General features: G+C 34.1%; 3 protein-coding genes across 3 annotated transcripts; 2 read left to right on the top strand and 1 right to left on the bottom strand.

Moving 5' to 3' along the window:
- The first annotated feature begins 3,835 nt into the window (after positions 1-3,835).
- Positions 3,836-6,519, top strand: LOC110029256. The gene is made up of 4 exons (XM_020731466.1): positions 3,836-3,865; positions 5,385-5,438; positions 5,525-5,701; positions 5,861-6,519. The coding sequence occupies exons 3-4, from the start codon at positions 5,599-5,601 to the stop codon at positions 6,424-6,426; spliced, it is 669 nt and encodes a 222-aa protein (XP_020587125.1). The 5' UTR covers positions 3,836-3,865; positions 5,385-5,438; positions 5,525-5,598; the 3' UTR covers positions 6,427-6,519.
- A 77-nt stretch (positions 6,520-6,596) lies between these two features.
- On the top strand, positions 6,597-7,745 carry LOC110029207 (fibrinogen alpha-1 chain-like). The gene has a single exon (XM_020731389.1). It carries the CDS (start codon positions 6,597-6,599, stop codon positions 7,743-7,745), a length of 1,149 nt encoding a protein of 382 aa, XP_020587048.1.
- A 3,307-nt stretch (positions 7,746-11,052) lies between these two features.
- On the bottom strand, positions 11,053-22,680 carry LOC110029183 (F-box/LRR-repeat protein 17). Its single transcript, XM_020731354.1, has 11 exons — positions 22,096-22,680; positions 20,681-20,782; positions 19,319-19,463; positions 19,037-19,221; positions 18,329-18,433; positions 18,095-18,192; positions 17,773-18,020; positions 17,122-17,188; positions 16,930-17,015; positions 11,567-11,665; positions 11,053-11,265 (listed from the first exon to the last, which is right to left on the bottom strand). Exons 1-11 carry the CDS (start codon positions 22,599-22,601, stop codon positions 11,194-11,196), a joined length of 1,713 nt encoding a protein of 570 aa, XP_020587013.1. The 5' UTR covers positions 22,602-22,680; the 3' UTR covers positions 11,053-11,193.
- Between the last annotated feature and the right edge of the window lie 4,416 nt (positions 22,681-27,096).

The following is a 27,096-nucleotide window of genomic DNA, read 5'->3' as shown; positions in this document are numbered from 1 at the left end:
TACCTACCGCTTGTTGTTGCAATTCTTCTCAATCTTCATCTTCTATATTATCAAGTTTTGTAGCTCGCAAACCTTCAAAATTTCATGTTGTGTCAACCAATCTTTCACATTTGTTTGCCACAACCCGAAGTTCCCAGTTCCATCGAACTTCACTATCTCAAATTTTGCATCATACTTTGCTATTTGAAATTAATCCTGCAGCAAATTTTTTCTGTCTTGTGTTGAAACAAAACACACCGTAAATAAATTTAACGAAACCTGAAACTTTTCTATCAATTGCAATAATTTTCCTGCAATTTTGTTGTGATTCGTGAAAATTTTTTTTTTGCAAGAAGCACTTTTCCTGTTCGCGTAAACATCTCGGCTAAACTATTGTCCTACGAGCAAAACTCTTCGCTTGTTTCCAAAAAACCTCGTGCATGTTCGCAAAATACCTCTGTGAAACCACTGTTCCTGTTCGCCCTAACTGCACGCCAACTTCTGTTCGCGAACTCCACTCGCCAAACGTCGCCATGGTTCGTGAACTATCGTGCCTCAAAGCCCCACCGGCTTTCGAAGAACTGAACTCCTCTGTTTGTCGCAGAAGAAGCATGAATGCGCGAACTTCCTGCCGCGGAAGAAGTACTCTCATGTGAACCCACGACTGTGCCTCTACCGTGAACTCTCGAACCAGAACTCGCTGAACTGCAGCAGCTCTTTATCTGAACTGCTTCGCACTCGTTCATTCCCGCGATATCGTTCGCAAAATTTGTGAATGCCTTCGTCCGGATGCCACGAACCGCCGAATTCATCGAACTCCCGTGGGAACTCCCTGCAAGCAGTCCCGACGATTCAAGAACTCCTCTAGCCACAGAAACTCCTTCCCGCACGGGACTCGCGAACTGCTGTAACGATTTGCAAACTCTTCTGCAAAACTCCTCGCTGAAGCTTGCTTCACCGAGTTTGTAAGCCCTCTGCATCACTAGACATCGCAGAACCCTGCGATTCGCGTCGCGATTCAATTTCCTTGAATCGCCTAGTCGCTCAAGCCCCCTGCCACAAATTCATAGGCAAAGCACCGATGCCACCGATGAAGCTTTGCCTAATCTTCTCGCCGAATTTACGCACCTCTTCGCGAAATGCTCTGCGTCAGTGAATTTGCAAATCCTTCTTTGCTTCGCAAACTCCCGCGAATAATATCATTCCTGTGACACAAACTTCGTCCATTCGCAACTCCTTCGCCCAAACAAGTTCGCAAAAGCCTGATTCACTTCTGGACGATGTCCTTCGCCTGAAGAACGATCTGTCTGTCGCAAAACCCTCTGCAGGCCGCGATTCATGACTCTTTCAACACTTTAACCCTAGCCGAACACAAATTGCGCGCAAATTTTTCTTCACTGCCCTAGGACTTAGAACCTCGCTCTGATACAAATTATAGAGAAATTTAGGGCAAAAAAAAAAATCAACACAAAGTCAGAAGAATACAGATATTTAACGAGGTTCGGCAAATATGCTTACGTTCTTGGGAGAAGAGCGGCAAATTTCACTATTTCAACGGAGTCCAGTACATATCATAGGGTTACACATAATTTATATGGATAAAACTCACAGATAAAATTACTAACACGCCCTCGCTCCCCTCAACCCACTAATCTCCAAGAGACAAACTTCTTCACTCAAAAAAACTCCAAATTCTGGTATATAAGTCATATCTAACACTTTTTTAGTAAATTTTTTCAGTTTTTTCAGGATATTCTGCTGAAGGATTGCATATTTTCTTAAGCAAGCTCCCGAGAAGACTTAGTTGATCCATGATTTATGTTTCATTTTTCTTTTCATTTTTGTTTGTTTCAAGAAAGATCTCAATCGATTCTGAATCTTTCTTTTCCTATTGATTCTTTTTCGATCGAGATGTGCGGGTCCATGGATCTATGTGTCTATATAGATCATGTTCATAGATTAACGAAAATGCGCAAAAGCTCTATTTGCCCTTACCATTCTATGAGCTCTTTTTTTTTTTACTTATGACATCGTCACTGTCTACTAATTGTCTCGTTGAGATTTTTGAACAATGTGATGAAGAAATTACTGGGTTATATCCTCTGATATGTTATTCTTATTTTACTAGGGGTCTTTTTTTTTTTTATCTAAAAGAGGAACTTAGAGTAAAATGAATGCAATGTATAATAAAATGTATTGTATTTAAAATATATTTGAACTGTTTCGTTGAGTACACTGTAAATGCAGAAGACTATTTCTTGGCTTGAGATAAAGTTAATTCATTATAAAACCCTTTGGCTGTAGCGGCGAGGCAGCTGAGAATCGTCACCGATGATAATGTTCAGCATTGTTGGCAGGCGTGGAATGAAGCTTTACATGGCCATGTTTATCTACTATCAAGTAAAAAATTTTGCTCCTCACAAGTGGTATTAGAGCTAAGTTGCTATGGGGCTTGTGATGAGAGGTTCGTTTAGTTTGGAGTAAAGTCCAAAATGATCATCAACAAGGCAAGAAGCAGAATCTCAGGCAAGCTTAAGGTATGTGTTAGTGCCATTGTAGGCTGATAAGGGTTTGAATCCTACTTAGAGAAGTTATCATGGGAGATGAAGCCAATGAGTTCCCAAAGCAGGAGAATGCCTATGAAGATTTTTTGGAAGCCATGAAGAAGAAGTTGAATGTGCTCATGGTGGAGCTCTTTGTGTTGGAGTTAGCACACTTGAGTGGGGTGATGATTGTGTTGTTTGCATGAGGTTAGCCAAGATAGCGGACAACTTCATATGGAGCTACATCCATGCGATGAACTTTGTGGATGTTGCACCATCGGTAAGCATTACAAAGGATGAAGCTTGAGCTAAATTTCATTGCTTGCACATAAAGGTAATGTTCAAGAACAAGTGGAGTTCTCAAAGCTACTATTTAGATGCCATTGAGGAGTGACAAGATGACATCATTTTTGATTTGCAACTCCTTGTGTGGTGACAATACTCGCTTGCCCTTCCTGGCATCTCCTAAAACAACTATGTTTAAAAATAAATAAAAGAATAATAATAATAATAATAATAATAATAATAATAAACAAATATAGTTAAAATAAAAATAAATAAATGTCAGAAGTTATTAGGAATTGATTTATTTTTTTTCTGTTACTATGGTTTTTTTCTTTTTATCTATGGCTAGTTATTAAAAATTGATTAATATTAATCTTGGATATATAGGTATTATGTTTTTCTTATTTTATGTCTTTCTTTGTATGCCTCGGTAGTTATTAGGAACCTTATAATCTTGAAGATATAGGTGTTATCTCATTCCTACTTTAGAATTCATATGAGCTATATTTATATCTCCTTTCATATTAATAAAATATTCTACTATATACTCAAAACCTACAATAAATCAAAGTGGTGACAATGGTTCAATGAATCGACATGACATTCTCATCTACGAGTCGAAGAAAAGGATACTTTCGTTCATAAGACACCAAGAGAGCGAGAGAAAGAGACAGAGGAAGGAAGAAACTTGGCAGACAACTCCGTAGAGGAGAAGAAGAAAGTGATGCCGCAGATGAGAAGGAAAAAGAAAGGCGAAATCGTTTCCAGTCCTCTCATGCAGGTTCGAGCAAAGAAAAAGTAGACGGAGTCTCGCAATCGAACCAACCCCATGTAGAGAAGAGAGGAGTCGAGCTACTTCTGTGCAAAGGAAAAAGATGAAGGAGGAGGTGAGGCTTTGTGCCAAGGAATAAGAGAGGGAGCGGCTCTGTGTCGAAGCTGAAGGAGGGTTGCTGGTTTGAGCAGCCAAGGAAGAAGAAGAGTGAAAGCAGGAGCGAATCAAGCTGATTAGAGGAGAAGTCGGTCGTGTTCGTGTGAAGAAGGACAAAAAACTTGTGCGGGTAAGGAGATGAAACTTGTGCGGGTAAGGAGATGAACCGAAGGTGAACTAAAAGCATTAAGAAGGTTATTGCTTAGCTTTAAGTTTTTAAATTATATTGATTAATTAAATGCATTAAGTATTAAGATATGATTTAATAATAAAAAAAATTATGGTTAGAAGAACATTTTAGATTAAGGGAAGAAGAAGAAAGCGCGACCTTAGCAAGGTTGATGTTTATTTAGTATTTTATTTTGTCAATTAAATTATAAATTAATAGGTATTAGAACATGTTATATTGGTAATTATGGTTAAAAAGCAATGGTACAAGGATATTGGATTGAAATCAGGTGAGAATTTCTCCATTTAAAGCTAAGATAATGTTTCAATTCAATTGAAGTCATGAGTATTAAATACTATTCTAATAAATCAATTTCAGGAATCCAAATAAAATTGAACAAGTTATAGGAACGTTTTACAAGGTGAAATCAAAATAAATAATTATGTTTTTAAGTTACAGTAATATCTCTTGCTTTTAATATATCTCTTCTTGCAGTTTTCACTATTATGTTTTATATCAAAGAAATTAAATCACATAAAATTTTTATATCATTAGTCATAAGATATGCATGTTATATAATGTTCTGATAGAGATATATGTTTGCTTATTCCATAACCAGATATATGTGTATAATAATCTCTAAGGATATTTAGGCTTGACTGCCTAATATTCTTGTGATTGAATTGTAAAATGTTCTTTGTAGCCATAGAACATGTTGATGTCATTAAAATATGTTTTAATTGACTCTGTTGTGTTTTTGGTGCGGTATCTTTCTTTGGTGTTGGGTTCCCCGTCATTTAGTTCTTGGACCTTAAAAGTAAAATAATTCACTTTTACGTGACTTGTCTTCATCTTTCTGGTCTTTAATTGTTTTAATCTCCGTTTACATTGGATATAGACTTTGGAGTGGGTAATTTCATTTGTTTCTTTGTGATATTCATCTTCGTTGATATAGGATCTAGGACTTCATGGGTGAGTGGCCCCCATAACATCTAATCTCTTCTAGCGCAGGCTCTTGGAGCTTGGAGTGATACAATCTACCTAATGTAAGCTTAAATTAAAAGGAATTTGTTGTGAAATATGTTTAAGATTCAAAAGTTGAATCTAGAGAGTTGCACAAAGCTATATACTGGCCTTAAATAAATAAAGTTATTCCGAATTTACCCATACAAAGCTTCTTATTTTGCTAGAAATTAGCATTGTGCTTGTTGTGGATCTTCCCTGAGAAGACAACGAGGTTGTAATTATTTTTTTTTATGTGCGGCTTTTCATTTCCCATAATGGAGAAAATGTCTTGTACGAAAAAAACATATAACTTTGTTTCTGACATCTTAGGACGGAAAATTTATATCCTTGGTATAGCTAAAAATCGTGTATTAGGCGACCAGTGCGTTCATTTGGTCTTTTGTTCTTAGTTCCACGCATTTTCCCCTGTTTTCTACCTTTATACTGTCTATACCTCTCTTCAAAAATTTCCCAGATCGAAGTACAGTTGCTGACCAGTGGGGAAGCAAACCGACATCTCAGAATGGAGGTGATTCTAATTTGGGTTCAAATTCTTGCTGGTTTATGTGCGTATGATATATTTATATTTAACCTTAAGCACTTGTTTTGATTCAGATCAAGATCATGGAGCTGCAAATAGTTGGGTTAAAACTCCAAGCTCCAGTGCCGAGCAGAGGTCATGGAATAAAATGGAAAGTGGGGAGAAAGGTGCAGATGCGGACTGCGAAAATGATGCCGATGCGTGGAGGAAGGCTTCTACTAAGGCCGAAACTTCAACTGGTGGCTGGCAAGGTGATACCTCAGTTCAGAAAACAGGCCAGACCTGAAGCATAAAATGCTTGCAAAGAGAAAAAATGGCTTATAATTTATCCTGAATGGCTTATAATTTTTTCTAAGAAAAACGAGATGATATAATGACCCTTTGCTTGAAAAGAGAAAAAATGCTTGCAGGTGCTTCTGCTGGCTGGAGCAAAGAAGCTAGTGGAAAGGACAAATCAGATGGTTTTGTCGGGAAATCGGGTAATTCAGCTTCTCCAAAGAGTGGTGGTGATAATCTAGATTCATGGGGCATCAAGGGAAAAGCTTCACTTGAAAATAATGACGATGGCTGGGGTAAATCTGCCCCCTCTCAAGTCACAATAACTGTTCCTAACAATCCATGGCAAAGCTCTTTCAACAGCTCAGTACACAGTAAAGCATGGAGATTTGGAAGGGGTGGAGGTCGCGGCCGAAATGGAGCTGGTGGTTACGAGATAATTGTGGTAGAAGAGAGTTTGGTCGTGGCAGAGGCCGTGGCCAAGGTCGAGGCCGAGGGCAGGATCAGGGTCAACTTGAATCGTCCGGCTGGAGAAATGGACAAGAAAGATTCAACGGGGGCTTTTCTAATAAACCCTCGTCTAGTTGGGGCACCACCGAAGTTGGTGGCTGGGGCAATGGTGGGAACAAATATGATGGTGGTAACATACCTGCGTGGGGAACTGCTCCTCAGGATGCTGGTGGAAGTAAAAATGACATGAATGAGGACCATACTTCTAGTTGGAGCAAGGGTGTAAACTCTAGTAGACAGACAGACAACTGGGGCAAGGAAACGAGAAATAATGACAATTGGAACACTCCTAAAACCTTTGAAAATAAACATACTGGCTGGAACCAGACGAACGATGATACTTCTACAGATAGGGATGAGATGAAAAGTCTGAATGCGTCGAATTCTTCTGAACTTACATTAGCAGATTGGGGTCATGGCCTGCCTGAAAACAAAGGTGCTACAAATGATGAAAAATGGACTAAACCTAAATCCAGTCCTGGCGACCACTGCGATACATTATCAGGTAAGTTAAACTCAAACGATTGTTGGGAAACTGCTACACTGAACAAAGGAAATGAAGCAGGTGGGAGTCAAGGTGGGTGTAGTAAGAAAGTGGACACTCAGGCAAGCCAACCATCTTCTGAGCCTGATAATAACTGGGGAAAATTCAAGGAACCTAGCTCTGATAGCACAGCTGGGAATATGGGGAGTTCAAAAGATTGGGGTGGTAAGAACTCAGCAAACTGGGATTCCAAGACAAAACCAGCTTCTAACCCTGGTAACTGGGGTGGGAGGGATTTTTCTGGCAACCAGACAGCTGATTGGAACAATGGTGGGGTCAACAAATGGGGCCAGCAAAGTGGGGATCAGGTTAAGTCTGAAAGTTGGAAACGTGGGTCAGATTTTGGTCGTGGTGGCGGAAGAGGGAGGAATAATTCGTTCTCTAGAGGTCGCAGTTTTGAAAGAAATTCAGGTCGTCATCATTCTCGTGGTTGGATTAGTAATGATGATTCTAATAAAGAGAGTAATTATGCTGGGGGTGAATCATTTAATAATTCAAACGAAGATATTAAAACTGGGGGGAGCTGGAGTGGGGGAAATGGCACCTTTGAAGCTGAAAAAAGCAGTTGGAATAATGGAAGGAAATCTGAAGGAGAAAATCAAGCTATGCATGGTTCTGGGTGGGTACCCTCAGCTTCCTCATCGATCAACAAGATTGAGAGCTCGTCAGGCTCCTGGAATCCAGGGAGTTCTAAAGGTTCGAGCAATAACAACGACTCAACCAACTTAGATTGGACTTCTAATGCATGGGATTCTAAGTCAGAAACTTTGAGTCGTCGCTCTGATTTCGGTGGGGTTGGCGGAGGAGGAAGGGACAACTCGTTCACTAGCAGTGATCGCCTCGGAAGAACTTCCGGCGGCCGTGGTTATGGTAAACAAATCGATGATGAGCGGCAAGCATTTAACTCAAACCAAGAATTCAAAGCTGGGGGTATTTGGAATGGTGGAGGGCGGTGGAAAAGCTGAAAAGGGCTCGTGGGGCGGCTGGAAATCTGAGGGAGAAAATCAACCTGCTGGTCAAGCGAAGCCCAGGTCGGAGGATGAAAGCAGTTGGGATTCACCAACAGGATTTAGTAGCAACAAGGCATCTGGTGGCACCAACAGTGGCGAGCAGAAGAATTATCCGTCGGCTTCGACAAATGCTACCAGTAAAACGGGACATGATTCCACCATCGGATCATCGGACGAAAAACAGAAGCATTTTTTAGCCGAGAATGATCGAGTTGGATCTTGGGATACAAATAATTCGCAGAGCGAGGATGGAAATACGAGGAAATTAGGATCAGGTTGGAACAGAAGGGTCTCTTTTTAAAAATTATGATGTCATGATTTTTGTCTATTTAGAAAATTTTATTTTTGAATGATCTATTTAAAATAATAAATTCATAAAGATTAATATTTGTAAAATTTAGCATGTGTTTAGGGATAGATTAAAATTTATTGTGTTATTTTTCATTTCAAAATTAATTTGTAATAACAAGTAACCGAATTTTTTATATTTATCAGTGAGTATATTTTTAGAAGTACCTTGTATGGGAATAGGGCTGCAAACAAGTTACTCAGTTTGGCTCGAATAAAAGGTCGTTAATGTTCGATTAATTAACAAATTTAAAGGCGTGTATAAATACTCAATTGTTAAATGAATAAGTTTGAACAACATTTTATTTGTTTTGGTAAGATCAACAAGTAATTCATTTGCATGATGGATAAAGTTTATTTGATTAAAAAATATGTAGCTAAATCATACTACTCATTATTTTATTTGATAAGTCTCAATTAATTTTTAAGTAGCGCAATAGCATTAACTTTAATTTACTCAATAAAAATTATTTAGATATAAATTAAATAATTCGATAATATTACTCATTAATCTACTCGATAATAGCTCGATTATTATTATATGGAACGAACATGAATCAAACTCAAACAGTCAGAATGATAAATGAATTAAGTTTGAATATATACATAAAAGCTAGATTTAAACTCGAGCTTAAATGTTATAAATGAGCTCAAGCTTGAACGGACTTCCAAAAACTTGAATTTTATAAACAAATTTAAACTTGGAACACAACTCTTCTCAACTATGCTCGATTTGCTTGCAGTCCTATATATAGACGTAGGGCTTACCCTGGGGTTGAACCGGACCACCGAACCAATTCAGAAAGGGGTCTCATAGGGAGCTAGTCCTTGTCGGAGGCTAGGGTTCTCATTGAAGTGAGGCTCTTTTTTTTTTTAATTAAAAGTGATATTTTTTAATATAATATGAAAGATTTGGGTGGTATAAATGTAAAAAGTATAAGTCTAATTGTATGATATGTAAATACATAGGAATTGAGTGGTGTATATGCTAATGACCAATGGTATGATTAGTTTTCTCCACAGAAGAACGAGACAATAACAGACATTAGAAATGGCATTATTCATGTTCTAATAAGTGTGTTCAGTACCACAATAGCACTATTAATGTGATGTGTTCACTAACTAAAAAGAACTGAGCAAATCAGTTTGTTGCCCATTCATTGTTCTCTATGATTTTATTGACCTCATATTTCCACCTTAATTTGCAATGAAAAGCAAGTTTTAAAATAATAGATTTAAATGTGAGATCTTTTTTTTATAAATTGCAAGATAGCCCTATACAAGATTGCAAAAATAATTTTATTCTTACCGCTTAGTTCACGAAGATGGATCATATAATTGCAAAAATATTTTGTGCTCGTCCATTAGGGCTATAATCAAGCCGAGTTGAGTCGAGTACGACATGGGTTGAGTATGGCTTGGTTGAATCATAAGTTCATGTTTAGTTCGATCTTGAGTCGAGTTGTCACATATATATTCTTACTTTGACTTAATTTGTAATAAACATAAATGATTTATTACTTTATTTGTTTATGCAAGCCAAATCACTTTATTTGTTTATGCAAGTCATCTTAGCCCACTCGTTGAGAGCTGTCTTTTAACAAAAAAGTTTTTGTCATCTTGGGTTCAAAACCTTGTATATGTGATGTGAGTGCGTATGTGTTTGGGTGTGTTTGTGAAAATAAATAAAGAAAAAATAAAAATCTGATTTGTTTATAATAATTGAAGAAAAAAAGTACTTAATTTTCTAGTTTTCCTTATAAAATAAAATTAAAAAAAAACTTATAAAAAAGTGAATAAATGCTTGATTTTTTATATAAATTTATTAATAAATACTTTTAAATTTAAAATAAAAAGAAATATTAAAAAAACTATAATTAACATTTAAGTAGTTCAATTTATAGTTAATTTTTCATAATAAAATTAAAAATAAACTAAAAATTTTATTAAATGCTTAATTTTTTCTATATATAAAATTATTAATAAATAATTTTATGAATAAGTAATTAAACAATTTTAAGTTTAAATTTAACTAGTTTAGACTAAATAAATAAAGGGGCAATTACATATAGGCTATAGCGCCTGAACTAATTTATTACCCAAAAGTTGTAAAAAAATTCTTACAATAAAAACAAATAAATAAATACTTATAAATTCCTTTATTGAAATTAAAAAATAAGGGAAAATTGTATTAAATTTATATATGCTATTTATATAAAATAATAATATGCTATTATTAAATACATAATTAAACAAAATTCTATTTAGTCAAACTTTATTTAAAAAACATCAATAAATAAATAAATTTTTATAGTGCATTGGTCCATTTAAAAAACAAACAAATTTGATTATGAATATCAAAAAATGAATTGGATTATTTTAAATTTTATTCATTTAACCTTCAAATTTTAAAAGAATATTTAAACATTATTTATTTACTGATTTGAGAAAACAAGATCTAACTTAATTCAAGTTGTTCATAAAGTGAGTGCATTGGGCCATTTGAATAATTATTTACATATATAAAATTGATAAATATATAATATTTGCTTGATAATTAGGACATTTAAATAATTATTTACATATATAACACCCAAACTTTTATATTTACAAACATATCACTCAAAATCTTTAATATTATATCATGAATGCAAACACATTTTATTAGATATGTAATACATAAAAAGTGTGGACCTAAATTTAACAAGGATGAGCTTTTATATTTAATTAGCTTTAAATCCTCCCCCCAAAATAAATCCTCAAAAACCAAATAGTTCTAAGTAAACAACACTTCAAAGCCCGACACATTAGCACAAATGTCCATAATAAATATGTGAATTAAATTCAATAAGCATTGTAACAATGCATATTATCATATTTTACAGTCAAATGATTTCTTCAAATAATTAAAAAAAAAAGAGAAATTCTGAAACAAAGACCAAAGATAAGGTGGGCTTTTTTATTTTATTGGGCTACAGACAACTCAGATTTTATACTTTACAGTCCACCAATTTGCCATTTTTATAAAAAATAACAATTTGAAAAAGAAGCCAGGTCACAATTTCTCATTTAAATGGAGCATGCACTGCGATGGTCGTATCTTTTTCCTTTTCTCATCCTCATATAGCTGAAATATAATAGGTAATTATTAGAAAATGAGGCATTTACATACATATACCACCCTCTACTCCTATGTAATTACATATCTAACATATAAATTTTACCTTTTTTTTACATTTGTATCCCCCAAATATTTCGTATCACATCAAAAATATCAATCTTTTTTAACTTTGAACCTTTTTATGCAAATAGAAAGTGGAATATATATAAAAATTGAAGTTTTAAGGGTTATATGTGTAGATACAAAGGAATTAAGCGGTGTGTATGTAAAATAATATATTATATGGGTGGGAAAGTGAAGAACTTACGGCTTGTGGGAGGAAGCGGGGAAGTTGAACTCTCTTGGAGCCATCAGCCAAACGCTTTAGCGAAAACTGATTCTCTACAGCAGTAAACTCATTGAGAACCTGGAAAACATTATTGTTATTCTAAAAAAATACTGTGGGTTGAAAAAAATTGAAATTGATTATATAATCTGATGCATAAAACAAAAAAAAGGAAGATTTACATACCACTCAATCCATATGTATTTACATATCTAACACGAATACTTCAATTTTCATGAAAAAAAAAAATTGTACTTCACTTTTTAAGAATTAAAATGATGGTATTTTTAATGTGATATGAAAGATTTGAGTGGTATAAATGTAAAAAATAAAGTTTAGATGCTAGAATGTAAATACATAGCATTGAGAATTAAGTGCGCTTAACTGATGACTAAGTGTTTGTTTGGAGCAATTACAATTATCTACTAATTTAAATTTATGCAACAAAAAGAGAAGAGAATAGCCAAAATAACATCTCAATATCTAAATCTAGACCATCTTTCTCTATATCTTTAAAACAATGCAATGTACCTTTTTAAAGCTTAGTAAGATATTTGATTTCAATACGACCATGAACAAAGGCTTATTTAAGTCGACCGCAAAATTATTTTGCTTTCGCTATTGTTATGCTTGATATTTTAATTATAATTCATTTGTGAATCATCATATTCACTCTAGGATTAAGACACTATCTGTACTTAGAATTTGTATTAGAGCAAAGTTATGAAAAACACGATGGCAACGAAATAGTACGATGGATAGATTTATGGTGTTCTTATCTAGTAGGTACTTGTGAAAGCACTTATAACAAGTAACAAAAGCCCTGAAACCATGAGTAAAAAAACAAATGGATAAGAAGGTTTGTTCTATGATTCAATTGTATTTTGCCAGATTGGAACTTAACAGAAGGTTTAAGAAACTAATTGCAAAAAAAATATATATATGATTCAAGTTGAAATGTTTGTAAATGACAAAAAACCTCTCCAATACATTTTATCAGAAACAAACTATTTAATTCACATTCAGGAAGATATGACTATTAAATCACATTGGAATGAGTTAAATCAGTCAATCATATTTGAGAAATATAAAAATCAATATTGATAAAAAGTAAAACTTTATTATTAGGGAAATTTACACACCTAGCACACAATTCTTATGTATTTACATATACATAGCATTTAGGTGCTTTAAACATATGCATGAAATTGGTGTATTTCAGCTTTAAAAAATAATAATAATGTTATTTTTGATGTGATATTAAAGATTTAAGTGTTAAGTGAATTACTATGAAAATTTAGGTGTGAGAATGTAAATACATTAGAATTATCTGATATGTGTAAATTCCCTTATCATTGTGCTCTCTATCATTTTTCTTATAAGCACTTTTAAGATATCATATTATATGATTGTAGCACACTAAAGTATAAAAATGTTAATTCACCACTTAATTCCAAATTTGACTTAAATATGTACCAAATTTGAAGTATAATAAAATATTTTAAAATGCTCTTAATATTATAGCATATCAGTTTTTATTAATGCCAAAACACTTCAATTTTTTAAAGATGTGTTTGTAATCTTGAAGGCAAATAAAATTTATAGACTCTGTGTTGCAATATGAAAAGTCATGTGTTAATATATTGGATTCAACAATTTTAATGATAAAAAAATTTAAATAGTTTTAATTATATGATATAGAGCATTTTAAAAAATGAGAGCTACTATAAAATCTATTAACGATGGTTCTCAAAAAATAGTGTAATATACAATTTCTATAAAGTAATAACTTTCAAAGGATGAATAAGCATTATATGATAAAGAAAATTTTAAAAAAATAAAAAATAACACAATAGTAAGATAATGTTTGACAAATTTTTCACAATGAATCGACTTATTAAAAGCCCACAAGCAACCTCAATGAATGACAATATCGACGTGTCACAAGTAAAACAGATGGAAACGTTCAAGTAAAGTCCAATTCATTCAGTATTTTGCATAAAATCATATATTGTGTTTTCAAGATTGGTAACTATTAGCTTAAAATGTATTCACACTTGATTTTTAAAAACAATAACTGCATATTTTACTTTCAATTTTTAAAGATATTGGTTAAGTAGTTTATTTATATCCAGTGATTCTCACTCATCATTTCATGATGCAACTATGACTAAGTAAAAAAAAATGAATGGTTTCAATTTTTCATGCATCCCCTACACAATGCAACAAAAAAAAGGAGAGCAAAAGATAAAAAGAGGTGAAGAATGCCATCAAAAAGAAAGCTTTCTTTCAAGTGCTTGCAAGGGGAATGGTTCAACTTCAAAAATAGAAGAAGTGACGCTACTTCAATGCTAGCAATAAAAAAACTATCAAGTCATGTCAAGGAATAATTTTCATTTGAACACTTGCATAAAAGAAGAGAATAACTAGAGTAAGAACACTTATTCTTCATGTCTAATCCTCATCTGCATAACAGATGACTAAATTCACTCTTAATTAAAAAGTGATATCTGAGTTTACATCTTCATTTTTATATGAAGTATAGTCTTTCATATGCCTTACTGAAGATTGAGAGATTATTTGATCATTGTGCAATCACAAATGTAGTTTTAAACAAAATCACATAAAATTTTTCAGAAATTTACATATGTCGCACAAAATTCTTATGTTTTTACATATCTCACACCTAAACATTTATATTTACATATGTAGCACTTTAGTATATTAAACTATGCATGAAAAAGTGTATTTCACTTTTTAAAAAAGTTGTAATAGCGCTACTTATGATGTCATATTAAAATTTTGAGTGATATATCTGTAAATATGAAAGTTCGGAATGAGAAATATTAAATTGTAAGAATTGTGTGCTACATATGAAAATGCCCAAAAATTTTAATTTTATATTTAACAATTATTTTGTAGCTCATAATATTCACTCCTGAGTTCAAATAACATCTTTCCTAACATTTAGCTCATTTTTTCATTGGTAAAATTATGAATCTTAAGTTAACAAACCCTGGGTAACATAACTTTAAGGATTCTAAGTTTAAAAATGAGTATAATTCATTTTAACTAGAAGCTCATGCCACTCAACATAGATACATAATTAAAAATGTTTTGGAACTAGTTTTACAACTTCAAGAATATTTGTATTATAGCAAAAACGTTCATATATCATGGGCCTCAAAATTCTAAATGTAGACAAGAATTTCTACTTGTTAGGTTTGAAAGGGAAGGCTGATGGATTTCTAAGCCTGTTAGGACCTCTTTACAATTTCATGAAATAGATAAAATGATTAGCTAAATTTGACATGTAGATAATGAGGTATAAGCTTTTTTTCCATCTCCAACATTATGACAGCACAAGTCATAATTAAAACAAAGGCAAAAAACTTAAATCATCCACACTAAATGGCATGATGAAGTTTAAGTAAGGACATAGGTATAATAGCCCGAACTCCCACATATCGAGATATTGTCCACTTTGGCCTAATGGGCTCACGTCTTTATCCCATTGGTTTACTTTCCAAAAGGAAACCCATACCAAGAGTAATCCCACACGAGCATGCTTGACTTTGGTAACACTTTCTTTTGTATAATGAAGTTTAGGTAGGCATAGGTATGATAGTTTGAACTCTCACCGATCATGATATTGTCAACTTTGGCCTAATGGGCTCACGTTTTTGTCCCATTGAGTAATTTCCCATAAAACAACTCATACCAAGAATGCTCCCACACGAGCATGCTTGACTTTAGAGTTTTTGATGAAATTCCAATAATTACACACAAATGTACCTCTAATGTTTATGAGTATGACTTCATTCTCACCACCACTTAAGTAACTGACATCCTCTTCATTTTATTTAACCCAAAATCATCCACAGGGCTAACAAAATTCTACATTTAGTCTCTATAGATTCAAGAGTTGGCTCCCACCATGTATAAATTTATCCCATCTAGGAGACGAGATGGCTCCCATGGTGTGCCACTTTGTTTTCTATGACACTTAATTCTCATCTTCATGCTGATAGTACCATTTGTAACAACTCGAGCTTTCATTCAGGAAGATATTGTTTACTTTGGCCTAATGGCCTCACAATTGTCTCATTGGTGTAAATTTTCCAAGAGGTCACCTATTTCAGGAGTGCTCTTGCAACAATACGCTTAACTTTGGAGCTTATGATGAAATTTCAGCCATTATATCAAAAAAAACCTCAATGTTTAATAGTTTAGCTTTATTCTACTTAAGGGGCTACAAAATATATGTAAACAAGTGCATAACGCTCCACCAATACAAAATTTGAGTTGATGAATTTAATCTTCCTCTTAGATTATAGAGAGCATAACGCAAACCCATGACCTCCAAGCATAATTGTTTTTTTTTTTTTTTTTGGCCACTACGTAAAGAAAAAAAAAAAGGAAGTTATGTGTATGTAATTGAAATTAACAAAGTGTGTTGAAAACTGTCAAATTGAGTTTAATGCTTTATTGTAAAGTAGTGAGATAATTTTCACACCAAAATTGATTGAGAAGCCAAAACATATTGTGTAAGTTCATTTCACATGTTTTGCATGAAATCTTTATAACTCTAAATAACAGCTAATGTCATATACCTAACATCTACAAGAATATTATCTATATCATGCCTAAGTGCAATATAAACAGAGATTGCATGGTGTTTGAGGAAATCATTTGTTCTTCTCCTTTATTTAAACAAAATGTAGCTCCAAGGCACTATCAATGAGTAACAAAGAGATCACGGGTTGATGGTTATTTTTGTCAACACCATTAAAAAAAATTAAGAAGCTAAGAACAATTGATAAAAGATTGAATGTGACAAATGAAAGACAACTCAAAAGGAAATCGGTCTTGTAGATGGCTATCACAATGTCTACTGACAAACAAGATTGGTCTATCGTCGTAGAAGTAATAAGCCTTCCCATCTCTTGATAATAGCAATGAAGGAATCTTGCACAAATTTGGAGTAAAAATGAAAGAGAGCTAAGATTATTAGTGAAATAAAATTAAAGAGCAAATATTTATAATATATTTTTATCTTTGAGATGGTAAACATTTTTCTATGTGACAGAATAAATAAATCTCACTAAATCACATAAAGTCCCTTCCCTTCATTAGTTGGCTATTCATATATAATCACCGCTCTTGAGCACAAGCCTCCCCTAACACTCTCTTCTATATTCATAAAACCATCATAAAAGTTCCTCATGCATGATATATTTTTTATCCATTTCTATTAGTAAACATTTTTCTATGTGATATATTTTTCAATGTTTAATGGTCAATATTCAGTTTCAAAAATCAGATTAGCTAAAGGAAATGCTCACCTGATTTCGAACTGCTCCAATTAGCATGTCTTGACATCCAGAAGCATGAACATTTCTCAAGTTTGGGCACTGAAGCAATAATCTCTCTATAGAGAAAGCAAACATGTTAGGAAACAGCTGTTATCAAGTCTCATCAAATAAGGACATCATCAATTGGTGGTTAAGAAATTAACATTTGCTAATCCCTCTTACCAGGATGCAGATTTGTACAAGAATTGAGATTAAGATCAACAAGTTCTGGGCAGTTGAGATATAGAGCCTGCAAGATCAATATGCAGTCAAAAAATAGAGCAACAGAAGGAAATTCTAAGAGCTTGTATGAGATCAATTTTATTTTATATCTTTGTTTTTTTTTAAATGTGTCTATATAGTGTATTTTTTGTATGTTTTTATTTCTACTTTTAGAAATAAATCAACTAGTTTTTAAAAACACTCAAAATAGTGTTGTTTTGAGAGTTTTAAAATAATCACAGCAATGAAACATATTTTAGTTTAAATAAAAAAAACAAAAGTGATCTCAAAGGACCGAAACAGCCCCTAGGGCTTATTCGGGATTAATTTTATTTTCTTTTTTCCTTTTTTTAAGATATTTGTTAGTGTTTTTTATAATTTTTAATTTATTGTTTCTAAAAACAAATTAGCATGTCTTTGAAAACACTCAGAGCAACATTATGATATTTTGGTATTTTTAAAAATAAACATAATTCAAATAAAAACTAAGCATGTTTAATTTCAAATCATAACACAAATAAATCAAATAAAAAATTTTAAAAATTAAAATTAAAAATAAAAATCAAAAATGATTCCAAACGGCCACTAAGATAAACATGAAATGGGACATACATCTAATCCTGAACAGCCCCATAGACTAAGTTTCTTTAAACGCTCGTGCTTGATTAGTAGCTTTTGATGCATAGAATTTGATTTTTTAGCAAGTAGACTTCGACATCTCCTACTTTCTAAGTCCTTCTCATCAATCTTGATCATGCCATCTTGAGGATCTTGATCGTCGTAACTGGAATCACAGATACTCATGCCACAATCCAATAGTGTAAGAAGTGGCAATTGCGCAGTGGCAAATTGAATTCCGCCTGAAATTGTACAATTAATTAATAACCACAAGGAAAATTGTTTTGCAGCATAATCTTGGTTTAAAGATGATTACTTGAAGTTAAGGTTGGACACACAGCAAGGAGGAGCCTAGACAAAGTTCTAGGCAATGCGTTACATATCATTCCTACACCGTTGTCACTAATGCTTGATCTGAAAAAAGCACAATCAAGAATTAGAATTTACAAATTTACCTAATCAGTTGAACTAACGAGATAAAAATGCTTAATATGAAGCTTGATTATCATCTCAAATTATAATTTTTGGTGTAAGGAAAAATAGAACATACCCACTCAAATCAAGCAATTCAAGATTTGTGTAGCATGCAATTATTGCAGCCACTGATGCGTCTGTGATTCTTGAGCCAAGAATCAAGGACAACATGCGCAAACCCCTGGAATAATCATCAGGCTATAGTTAATCAGCATTAAGAATAAAATTAAGGGAAATTTACAATCGTAGCACACAATTCTTATTTATTTACTTAAATCACACCTAAACTTTCATATTGATATACATTGCACTTTGGTGCTTTAAACCAAAGCATGAAAAGTGTATTTCACTGTTAAAAAATAGTAATATTGTTATTTTCTATGCTATATTAAGGAAATGAGCGCTAAGTGTCTAAATATGAAGCTTGGGTGTGAGATATGTAAATACATAAGAATTGTGCGCCATGCATGTAAATGCCCCTAAAATTATAAGTAATTTGGGATGCTTTCTTAAGATGCATTTCTTCACTTTGTGATTAGAAAATGTTGCCACTACCATGTTAGTTTCATAAATATTCATCACAAACGTTTATGATGTTTAAACATTGATTACATTGAAGGGAAATTTACATAAATACCACACAATTATAAAGGATTTACATATCTAACACCCAAATTTTGATATACGCTTATAACATCTTGGTATCATGAACTCATGCATGAAAGAACTCCCGTATAAAATGATTAGAAGAACAAGCTAATCTGAAGCTGAATGAACAGCATACCTAATATTCGCATCCGACAAAGCACGAACAGAATCATTACAAAGTAATGCTGATGCAATATGAATTTTTCTTAAACTTTGACAACCACGCCCGAGCGAATCCATCATGTTAACGAGATCGGTGGAATCATTTGCTTTAGGAATAAAATCTAAAGAAAGCTCTTTCAGATTTGGACAGTGCAGAACCTATGTAGAAAAATATATTTAGCTCAAGTAAGGGCAAATCATAACTATCATAACTAAAATATATATAGAGAAAGAGAGAGAGCGCGATAACAGATACCACTCTAGATACGCAATAAAGGTCTGAAAGCCATAGTGTTGACAAACTGGAAGAACTGATGTTCAAAAAGCCGAGGTTGGTGCATCCTGCAACTTTAAGAACCGAAAGATTCCGCCTTTCGGCAACAAAACGGCCCAGCTCATCTCTGTTTCAAGAATGCCATCAAAAAGAAGAGTAAACAAGGGAAAAACCTACTATTGCATTCAAAAAAATAATTAAGATTTACATACATATCACTCAATGCCCATATATTTACATATCTAACAGCTAAACTTCAATTTTACATATATGTAACATTGCTACACATAAAAAGAGGCATTTCACTTTTAAAAGTTAAAATAATTGTACTTCTGATGTGATATGAAATATTTGGATGGTACAAAGGTAAAATACAAAGTTTAGGTGTTAGATATGTAACTACATAAGAATTGGGTGGTGTGTATATAAAAGCCCCAAAAAATGATAATAATTGACCTTGGAGGAGCAAATAAGGAAACATTTGGGTTACACTATTCTCTATAAATGACTAATATATATATATATATATAATTGCTATATTTCAAGCTAGTGTCTTTTCACAAATCAAGAGGCATATCATTATCAGCAGTGAGACAATGCATCATTGAAAAAAGTATCAGGAGTCTAATGAAATATATAATATATGCAACTTATCATTATAGCAAAAACAAAATACATGCATTTTGCCTCTCTTTTCGGACTTTATAAGGCCGGTGCTATGCTTCCCGCATAAGATAGCACAAATAGTAGATTTCAGTCCTAAAGATCCTGCAAATTTATCTGTATAGCCCCTAACAACATGTAAAGAAAATTTTGACAGAATCGTACGGCATCAGAGTCATTCCACAGTCAATAGGCCTTTTGCAACTGGACTATGTGATGAAAAAAATAAATAAATAAAATAAAAACTGAAAATTCGTAACAAAGCTTACTGATGCAGGATTAATGAAAATCATCAGTATCGACGGCTACAAGTTGTTGCAGATAGTAATGTAACATATAACTCAATAGAAATTTACATACATGCCACATAATTCTTACGTATTTACTTGTCTAACACCCAAAATTTGATATTAACACTTACAACATTTTGGAGTCTGAAACCTATGCTTGACAAGGAGTATTTCACTTTTAAAAAGTTAGCAATTGTGATATTTTAGATGTGCTGTCGAAGTTGTGAGTGTTTTGCGTGTAGATATTAAGGTAAAGGTGTTAGATATGTAAATATATAAGAAATTTTTGGTTAATATGTAAATGGCCCAAAACTCAAATAAGAATGATAATATAACAGTGAAGTAAAATGACTTGCAGGTAATAGGGAAAAAAAAAGTATTCGTGCAATACCCAGTTATTCGGTTGACAGCGTTTTTTGCAAGACTGATTTCAAGATATTCCAAGTTGGGACATGAGAATGCAACACAAGCTAGCACTGTTGAATCAGCATCACTGCATCAAAAAACGTGGACATTTATCATTCACACTTTCAGACCATGACAATAAAGTTAACGCAATTTGAACTTCACGAACAACTGAGAGCCATTTGGTTGATTGTAAATGTATTATTTTGTTTTGAAAGTGATGATTTATGAAGATTTGCATACATTCCACTCAATTATTATGTGCTTACATATCTAACAACTAAACTTGATTTTCTACATGCATACGACCATATCTATGCATGAAAGAACGTATTTCACTTTGAAAGAGTAAAAATGGTGTATTTTTATGTGATATGAAATATTTGGGTTTTATAAATATAAGTTTAGGTGTTAGATGTGTAAATAAATAGGAATTGGGTGATATATATGTAAATGCCATATTTTACTGTGACAACAAAAGAGAACGATTGAGGTTCTTGTGGAGTTTTAAGAACCCATAATGATTTTAAAGTATAACTAACCAATTAATCGAATTTAGCAGCTGCTATCAGTTTTTTAACCATGAATCTCATTTACCAAGAACAAAAGTAGATCTTTAGAAGGATCTACCGAGCAGCGCCCCAAATCCTACCCTTAATGAAGCTCGTTAGATTTATATGCACCTTAAGACCTGATCCAGCATAGGGACAATGGACAAAACAATAATAAATCAGATCTGCTGATTGAACTATTAAGAAAAAAGAATCTAAGGATATCTTATGTAAATAGAAAATAGAAATGAAAATTTAGGAGGAAAAATATCTGAAGATAGGGAGATCACAGAAAACCATGAGATTTAATTATGTAGTGGTACTTTCATACTTACCATCACTATAATACAAGTCAGCAAGGGTGGATTTTGTTAAAGAACGGCTATATTAAATCAACTAGGTCAAAATCATTTTGAACTGCGTTACTTGAAGGCCAATTCTTATGACAAGTGAATAAATTTTGCAGCAAGGACGATTGAAAGAAAGATCTGGAAATTTTTAACGATCTAATCCTAGTTGTTGATCTAGCAAAATAAACCAAGGAAGACACGAGAGCGAAATGCACTGAATATAACTTCGACAGATTAGCAATCATTTTCCTGCCTGCTTCCAATGTTTTCATCATATATGATTTTAATAAATCCCAGATCTCCAATTGATAAAATTCACAGCAGCAAATTTATCCCAGCTTGCTTCTATTGAGTTCCTTTTCAAATTTATTCTTTAGGTTATGTTCCATCTTCCTTCATTAGATCGGTCACAATTTAAATTAGATCCCTGTTTTTCATATTTTTTTATCCATAATTTTGCATGACCCCAACCACTTAGCCAACCAAGTTCGACTCCAAACCTTTCCATAATCAACGAGAGCCGAGCGAGGTTAACGCACTTGTGCAGCACCGATCCCACAAATCTGACCTGCGAAACTCTAACCCTGATCTCCTCAGCTGTGATCCACACCCTCCTCACGCACTCCCTCCACCCCCGGCACACCAGCGCCGATCCCATCAGCTCCTTCGGAGACAGCCGTCGAAAAACCCTCGCCAGGCACGATTCCGGCAGAGCAAAACCTCCGCCAACATCCACCATCTCCTCCTCATCATCCTCAGCCGCAAACGCCATCCCCGCCGCCTCCGGCTGCGGGGTGGTCACAGCTGCAATCTCCTCGTCAAAGGACAGCGCGCGACGAAGGCGATGATCGGATCGCGGGGGAAGAGCTGGTGGGGGCGAGGAGGGGCACACATGACCCTTCTTTGGTAGGCCGCATCGGCCGCAGTTGTAGTTGCCGCGCTTCTTTGCCGGGCCTCGCCGCGTAGGTTGTGCGCCACCTGACACGTCGGCTTCTGACGAGTGCATCGTCGGAGTTAGGGTTAGGGTTAGGGGAAAGAGGAGATGGGAAAGAGGAGGGAGATATAGTAGAAGCTGGTGTAGAGAAGAGAAGACTAGTAGCGGGAGATTAGAGTTACTTTCGCGCCATTTTTTTTCCCGGACAAACGGGGAAGCAAATTTACAATATTGCCACTGCCTTAATGGGCCCGAATGTTGGCCCCACGTAGCGAAGGGTGTGTTTTTCTGCTTGGACCGTCCAATAGAAGAGAGGTGATGGATTAGGTGGCAGCCGTTTATTGGGTGAGGGACGAGAAGATTCTAAATTTATTTTTTTAAAATATTTTAAAATTATTAATTGCTTGGGGCAAACTTATTTTAGTAAATATTTTTTTTACGCAGCGAATTTTATGTTTATGGAAAGAAATTTATTGAGGAGTAAAGCGGAATTTTTTTAATAATTTATAGTTAAGAGTAAATTTTGGAGAGTGATGTGAAATTTTTAATTATATTAATTTTTAAAATATTAAAATATAATGATTTATGTGAAATTTTATGTATGGAAATAATATATATGAAGTTCAATATGAATCCAAAAAAGCATATTCATTTTAATGTGGTGTGGCGTGATAAATATTATGTATGTAAACCCAAATTCTACTGACTTTAATTCCTCTCGAGAAATTTCATGAGAACTCACTTGCTAGAAAGCTAGAGATATGTGGGGTTTGCGTGGTGTTGGTCCATCATCGTCTAAAATGGGTATTCGCATCAAATGTCGTAAAGCAGAGCTAATTTTTACCATTAATTTTGATCTCTCACCTTGAGTGAGTGAGATGCAAATAATTCTCTATCAAAGTGGGCTTATGTGATTAGGGTTTATTTAGATACCAAAATTATAGTGTAGATATGGCTCTCATGGCAAGTGGAGTTTTTTGAGAGGGTCAAGTGATTGGAATAAATTGTGGAGAATTCATTTTAACTCGGAGAATAAAATTTGAATGAACGGGAAGGGGAAGGTTTGCATCACCTTGCTTCGCCCTTCAACCAATCAAATCGTGCAATGGTTTATGACTATATCGTTGTTAGGAAAATATATTAAATATGGATGAGCTACCTCCGAATAATGTGCGGATGGTACTGTTTTATGTGTTATTTGTAGTATTGTGGAAACATTTTGGTAAAATAATACCACAATACTACCAATAACACATAAAATAATATCATTCGCACATTAAGCTGCATCAGGACTCCTGATTTAATATTTTCTCCATTGTTAGGGTCAAAGTAGGAATACTTGACAATAGAACTTTATCTTATGGTATTTAAATCATGTTGGTTGACATGATTGCCAAAATCATGATTTAAATTAATACATCCAAGGTTAAATGAATGATTTGTAATTCAACACTACTATAGAGATCAATTAAGGCTCTTAGGTGGCATATAAAGACAAATGCACGAGTCATTTTGACCAATTGAATGAGTTTGAGCTTTTGTTGTATAAACAACATATATGGGTTTAAATAAATTAAGTTCACCTATTTGACCTAAATTAGCCAAACCCATTGATCACTTGGGTTCATAAGGGTGAGTATAGGTGGACAACCCGAGATAACTTTATGCATGATAGGTTAAAAAAAAAATGTAAATGTTAAAATCAATTTGGTATGGGTAAAATTATTTGGATTCAACGCTGCCAAATATAATCAATTATTTTTAATTAGAACAATATGTGAAGCCTTGGGTACGTCGATTGTGAGCGAGCTACGTACAGACCACGAACGTGATATAAGGTGAGGTGTTTTTTTTCGGTGGTATATCGCGTCTTTCGTCTTTACGTGGCTCGTATACGGACGACGTGCGTAAAAATTTCCCTCAAATGGGAGAGGCCCTCCCTTTCTAGCACGAGACTGTTCAAATATCTAAAAAAAAAAACATTCATGACCAGTTTATTATGGAGTAACAATGTCGTAATAACAAGATAGAGGATTGTGCTCTTCATTACGAAGGCAACAAGAAGTCCAACAAATACAGATTACTAAAAGAATTTATTAATTACAAAACATAAGGAAAATAGAAGAGACATGACAGCTGAACGAAAAAACTTTCTCCAATAAGATATAAAGACTTTTCCCATTCACATAAATTAGTTTACTACATAAGCAGTTCAGAAAGACAACTGTGCATACAATTGTACTGTCAACAAGTAATCAAAAAAATACAATTTACTCTTCCTAGTATCATAAATATTGATGATCACTAAATGAAGGCGACACCAAAAGCAAAATCTCGACCACCGGCCAAATAATTATATAAGTTTCCTAGCGATAAACGCTACTTAATAAATGTTATTCCAGCAGTTGCAACCTCTTGCTCTTCATGAATATGGGCAATCTCTCTTTCAAAATCCATCATTTCTTCTTGGAGTTTTAGATCATTAAACAAGCCTTTGATCTCCATGTTGTGAAAAACGACGGCAATAAGGCGAAAAATTGGATCGAGAGAAATTTGTAAACAGAAAAGCACAGTGAAACACACAGATTTACGTGGTTCGGCAAATTGCCTACGTCCGCGGAGTTGCACAAGATTTTATTAGCTTAAGAAATTATACTGTGGCCTCGACGTTTACAATAAAGACTCTTTCTCTCTCTCTCTCTCTCTCTCTCCTCTCCTCTCTCTCTTCTCTCTCATCTCATTCTCGCTCTCTCCCTACCTGAGAGCCAACATCAACAAGAGGAAACGCCGCAGAGAAACAAAATCTCGAGAGAGATAATAACGGGAGCTAGCATGTCTATTTATTATTAGGCTCGTTAAGTAATTAATCAAATAATTCATGGAGCTCAATAATTACTTTCTTTTCTCTTATGCAACAAATCATAAAAGAAATTAAGAGCAATTAATTTAGCAAATAATTTTAAGTATCAAATCCAATTTGCTGCAAAACATGAGAAAATGTCAATTTGAACTGTGGACCGGTTTTCATATTCGCATCAAATTTCCCACTTAGTGACTATTACACTGGCTGCATCATTCACTAGTTATGTTGCCCTTTGATTCAAATGTGTTATCCTTCAGCTCTACAACTCAAAATTCTAGTATCCACGTCATAAGACAAATTGAAGTCTAGCATAACTTCAGTTTCTCAAGAGTTGCACATTTAGTTGACATATCATCGTCAACATAACTCTGTACCTTCTAGCTCTTTCTTGGGTTAATCATGTTTGTACTTACAACTCCCACTGCATGGGCAATATCTTGCCTCTGTTGAAAGTCATTTTCAATAAGTCTAGTATTGTACCTCTTACTGCATTCAAACGTATTTTCACCCAGCACACACACTTGTTGTGAAATGTCTTATTCTCTAATGGAAGTTCTGTCAGCTCATAAGTCAAATTCCCCAGCAGGGAATCCATCTTTTCTAGTCGCTTTCATAGTAACAAAAGATGAAGTTTCTTCTTATATAGGTAGTCATCTATCTGTATCATATAATAACTAAAATCTGTGTCATTAAACTTTTTGATCTCTAATGTCATCACATCATCTCTAGTCATCGCTTTTCCTCATATTTGATCCTGAGCTCTGATACCAACTGTTGTGAAAAATAACGACAATAAGGGAAAAAACTGGATCGAGAAAATTTGGCAAACATAAAAGCACATCGGAACACATAGATTTACGTGGTTCGGCAAATTGCCTACGTCAACGGAGTTGCAGAGAATTTTATTAGCTTGAGGAATTACATCGTCGAATGCCTAAATGTTTACAATAAAGTCTCTCTCGCTATCTCTTCCTCTTTCTCTCCTCTCCCCTCTCTCTTCTCTCTTCTCTCCTTCTCACTCTCTATCTCTACTCGAGAGCCACCATCAAGATGAAGAAACATCGGAGATAAACAAAATCCCGAGAGAGATAACATGCCTATTTATTAATTTGATCATGTCATTAGGCTCATTAAAAAATTAATCAAATAATTAATGAACCACCCATTAATTATTTTTTTATCTCTTCTGCAGCAAATCATAAAATGAATTGATTGCAATTAATTTTGAGGATAAAAAACAAGTTGTTGCCAAACATGAGAAAATATCAATTCGAACAGTGAACTAGTTTTCATTTTCATAACACTCCAGTTTAACAATACAACTTCGAGCCTCCGCCAATTCACCTTCTAGCTCGACAAAACGATTAATTGATGTTATTTTTCCCCAAAGAAAAATGAAGATTGATTATGTGATTGAAGCCTCATAAAGCCCCACCTCCCCTGCTTTAAAATCAGATTGGAGACCTCCCCCATAACCGGGTAAATCACTTAGCCATCTTGGACATACTAACAATGGAATTTACCCATTCCAGATGAAGACCTGATCTCTGTCTTATGTGTCCCTAAATGTCTCGTATCATGTCCCATTAATTCCTATGAAAGCAACAAATTATCATATTCACCGACGGGATGAGCTCCAGACTGGGGAGACTTGGCCATGTTACCTTCAAAAGACGAAATAACGTCATTTCTGTCGGGAAAGAT

The sequence above is a fragment of the Phalaenopsis equestris genome, unplaced genomic scaffold, assembly GCF_001263595.1.
Source record: "Phalaenopsis equestris unplaced genomic scaffold, ASM126359v1 Scaffold000552, whole genome shotgun sequence".
NCBI lineage: Eukaryota > Viridiplantae > Streptophyta > Magnoliopsida > Asparagales > Orchidaceae > Phalaenopsis > Phalaenopsis equestris.
The sequence above is the reverse complement of the archived record's forward strand: the minus strand, read 5'-3'. Positions and strand labels throughout refer to the sequence as shown.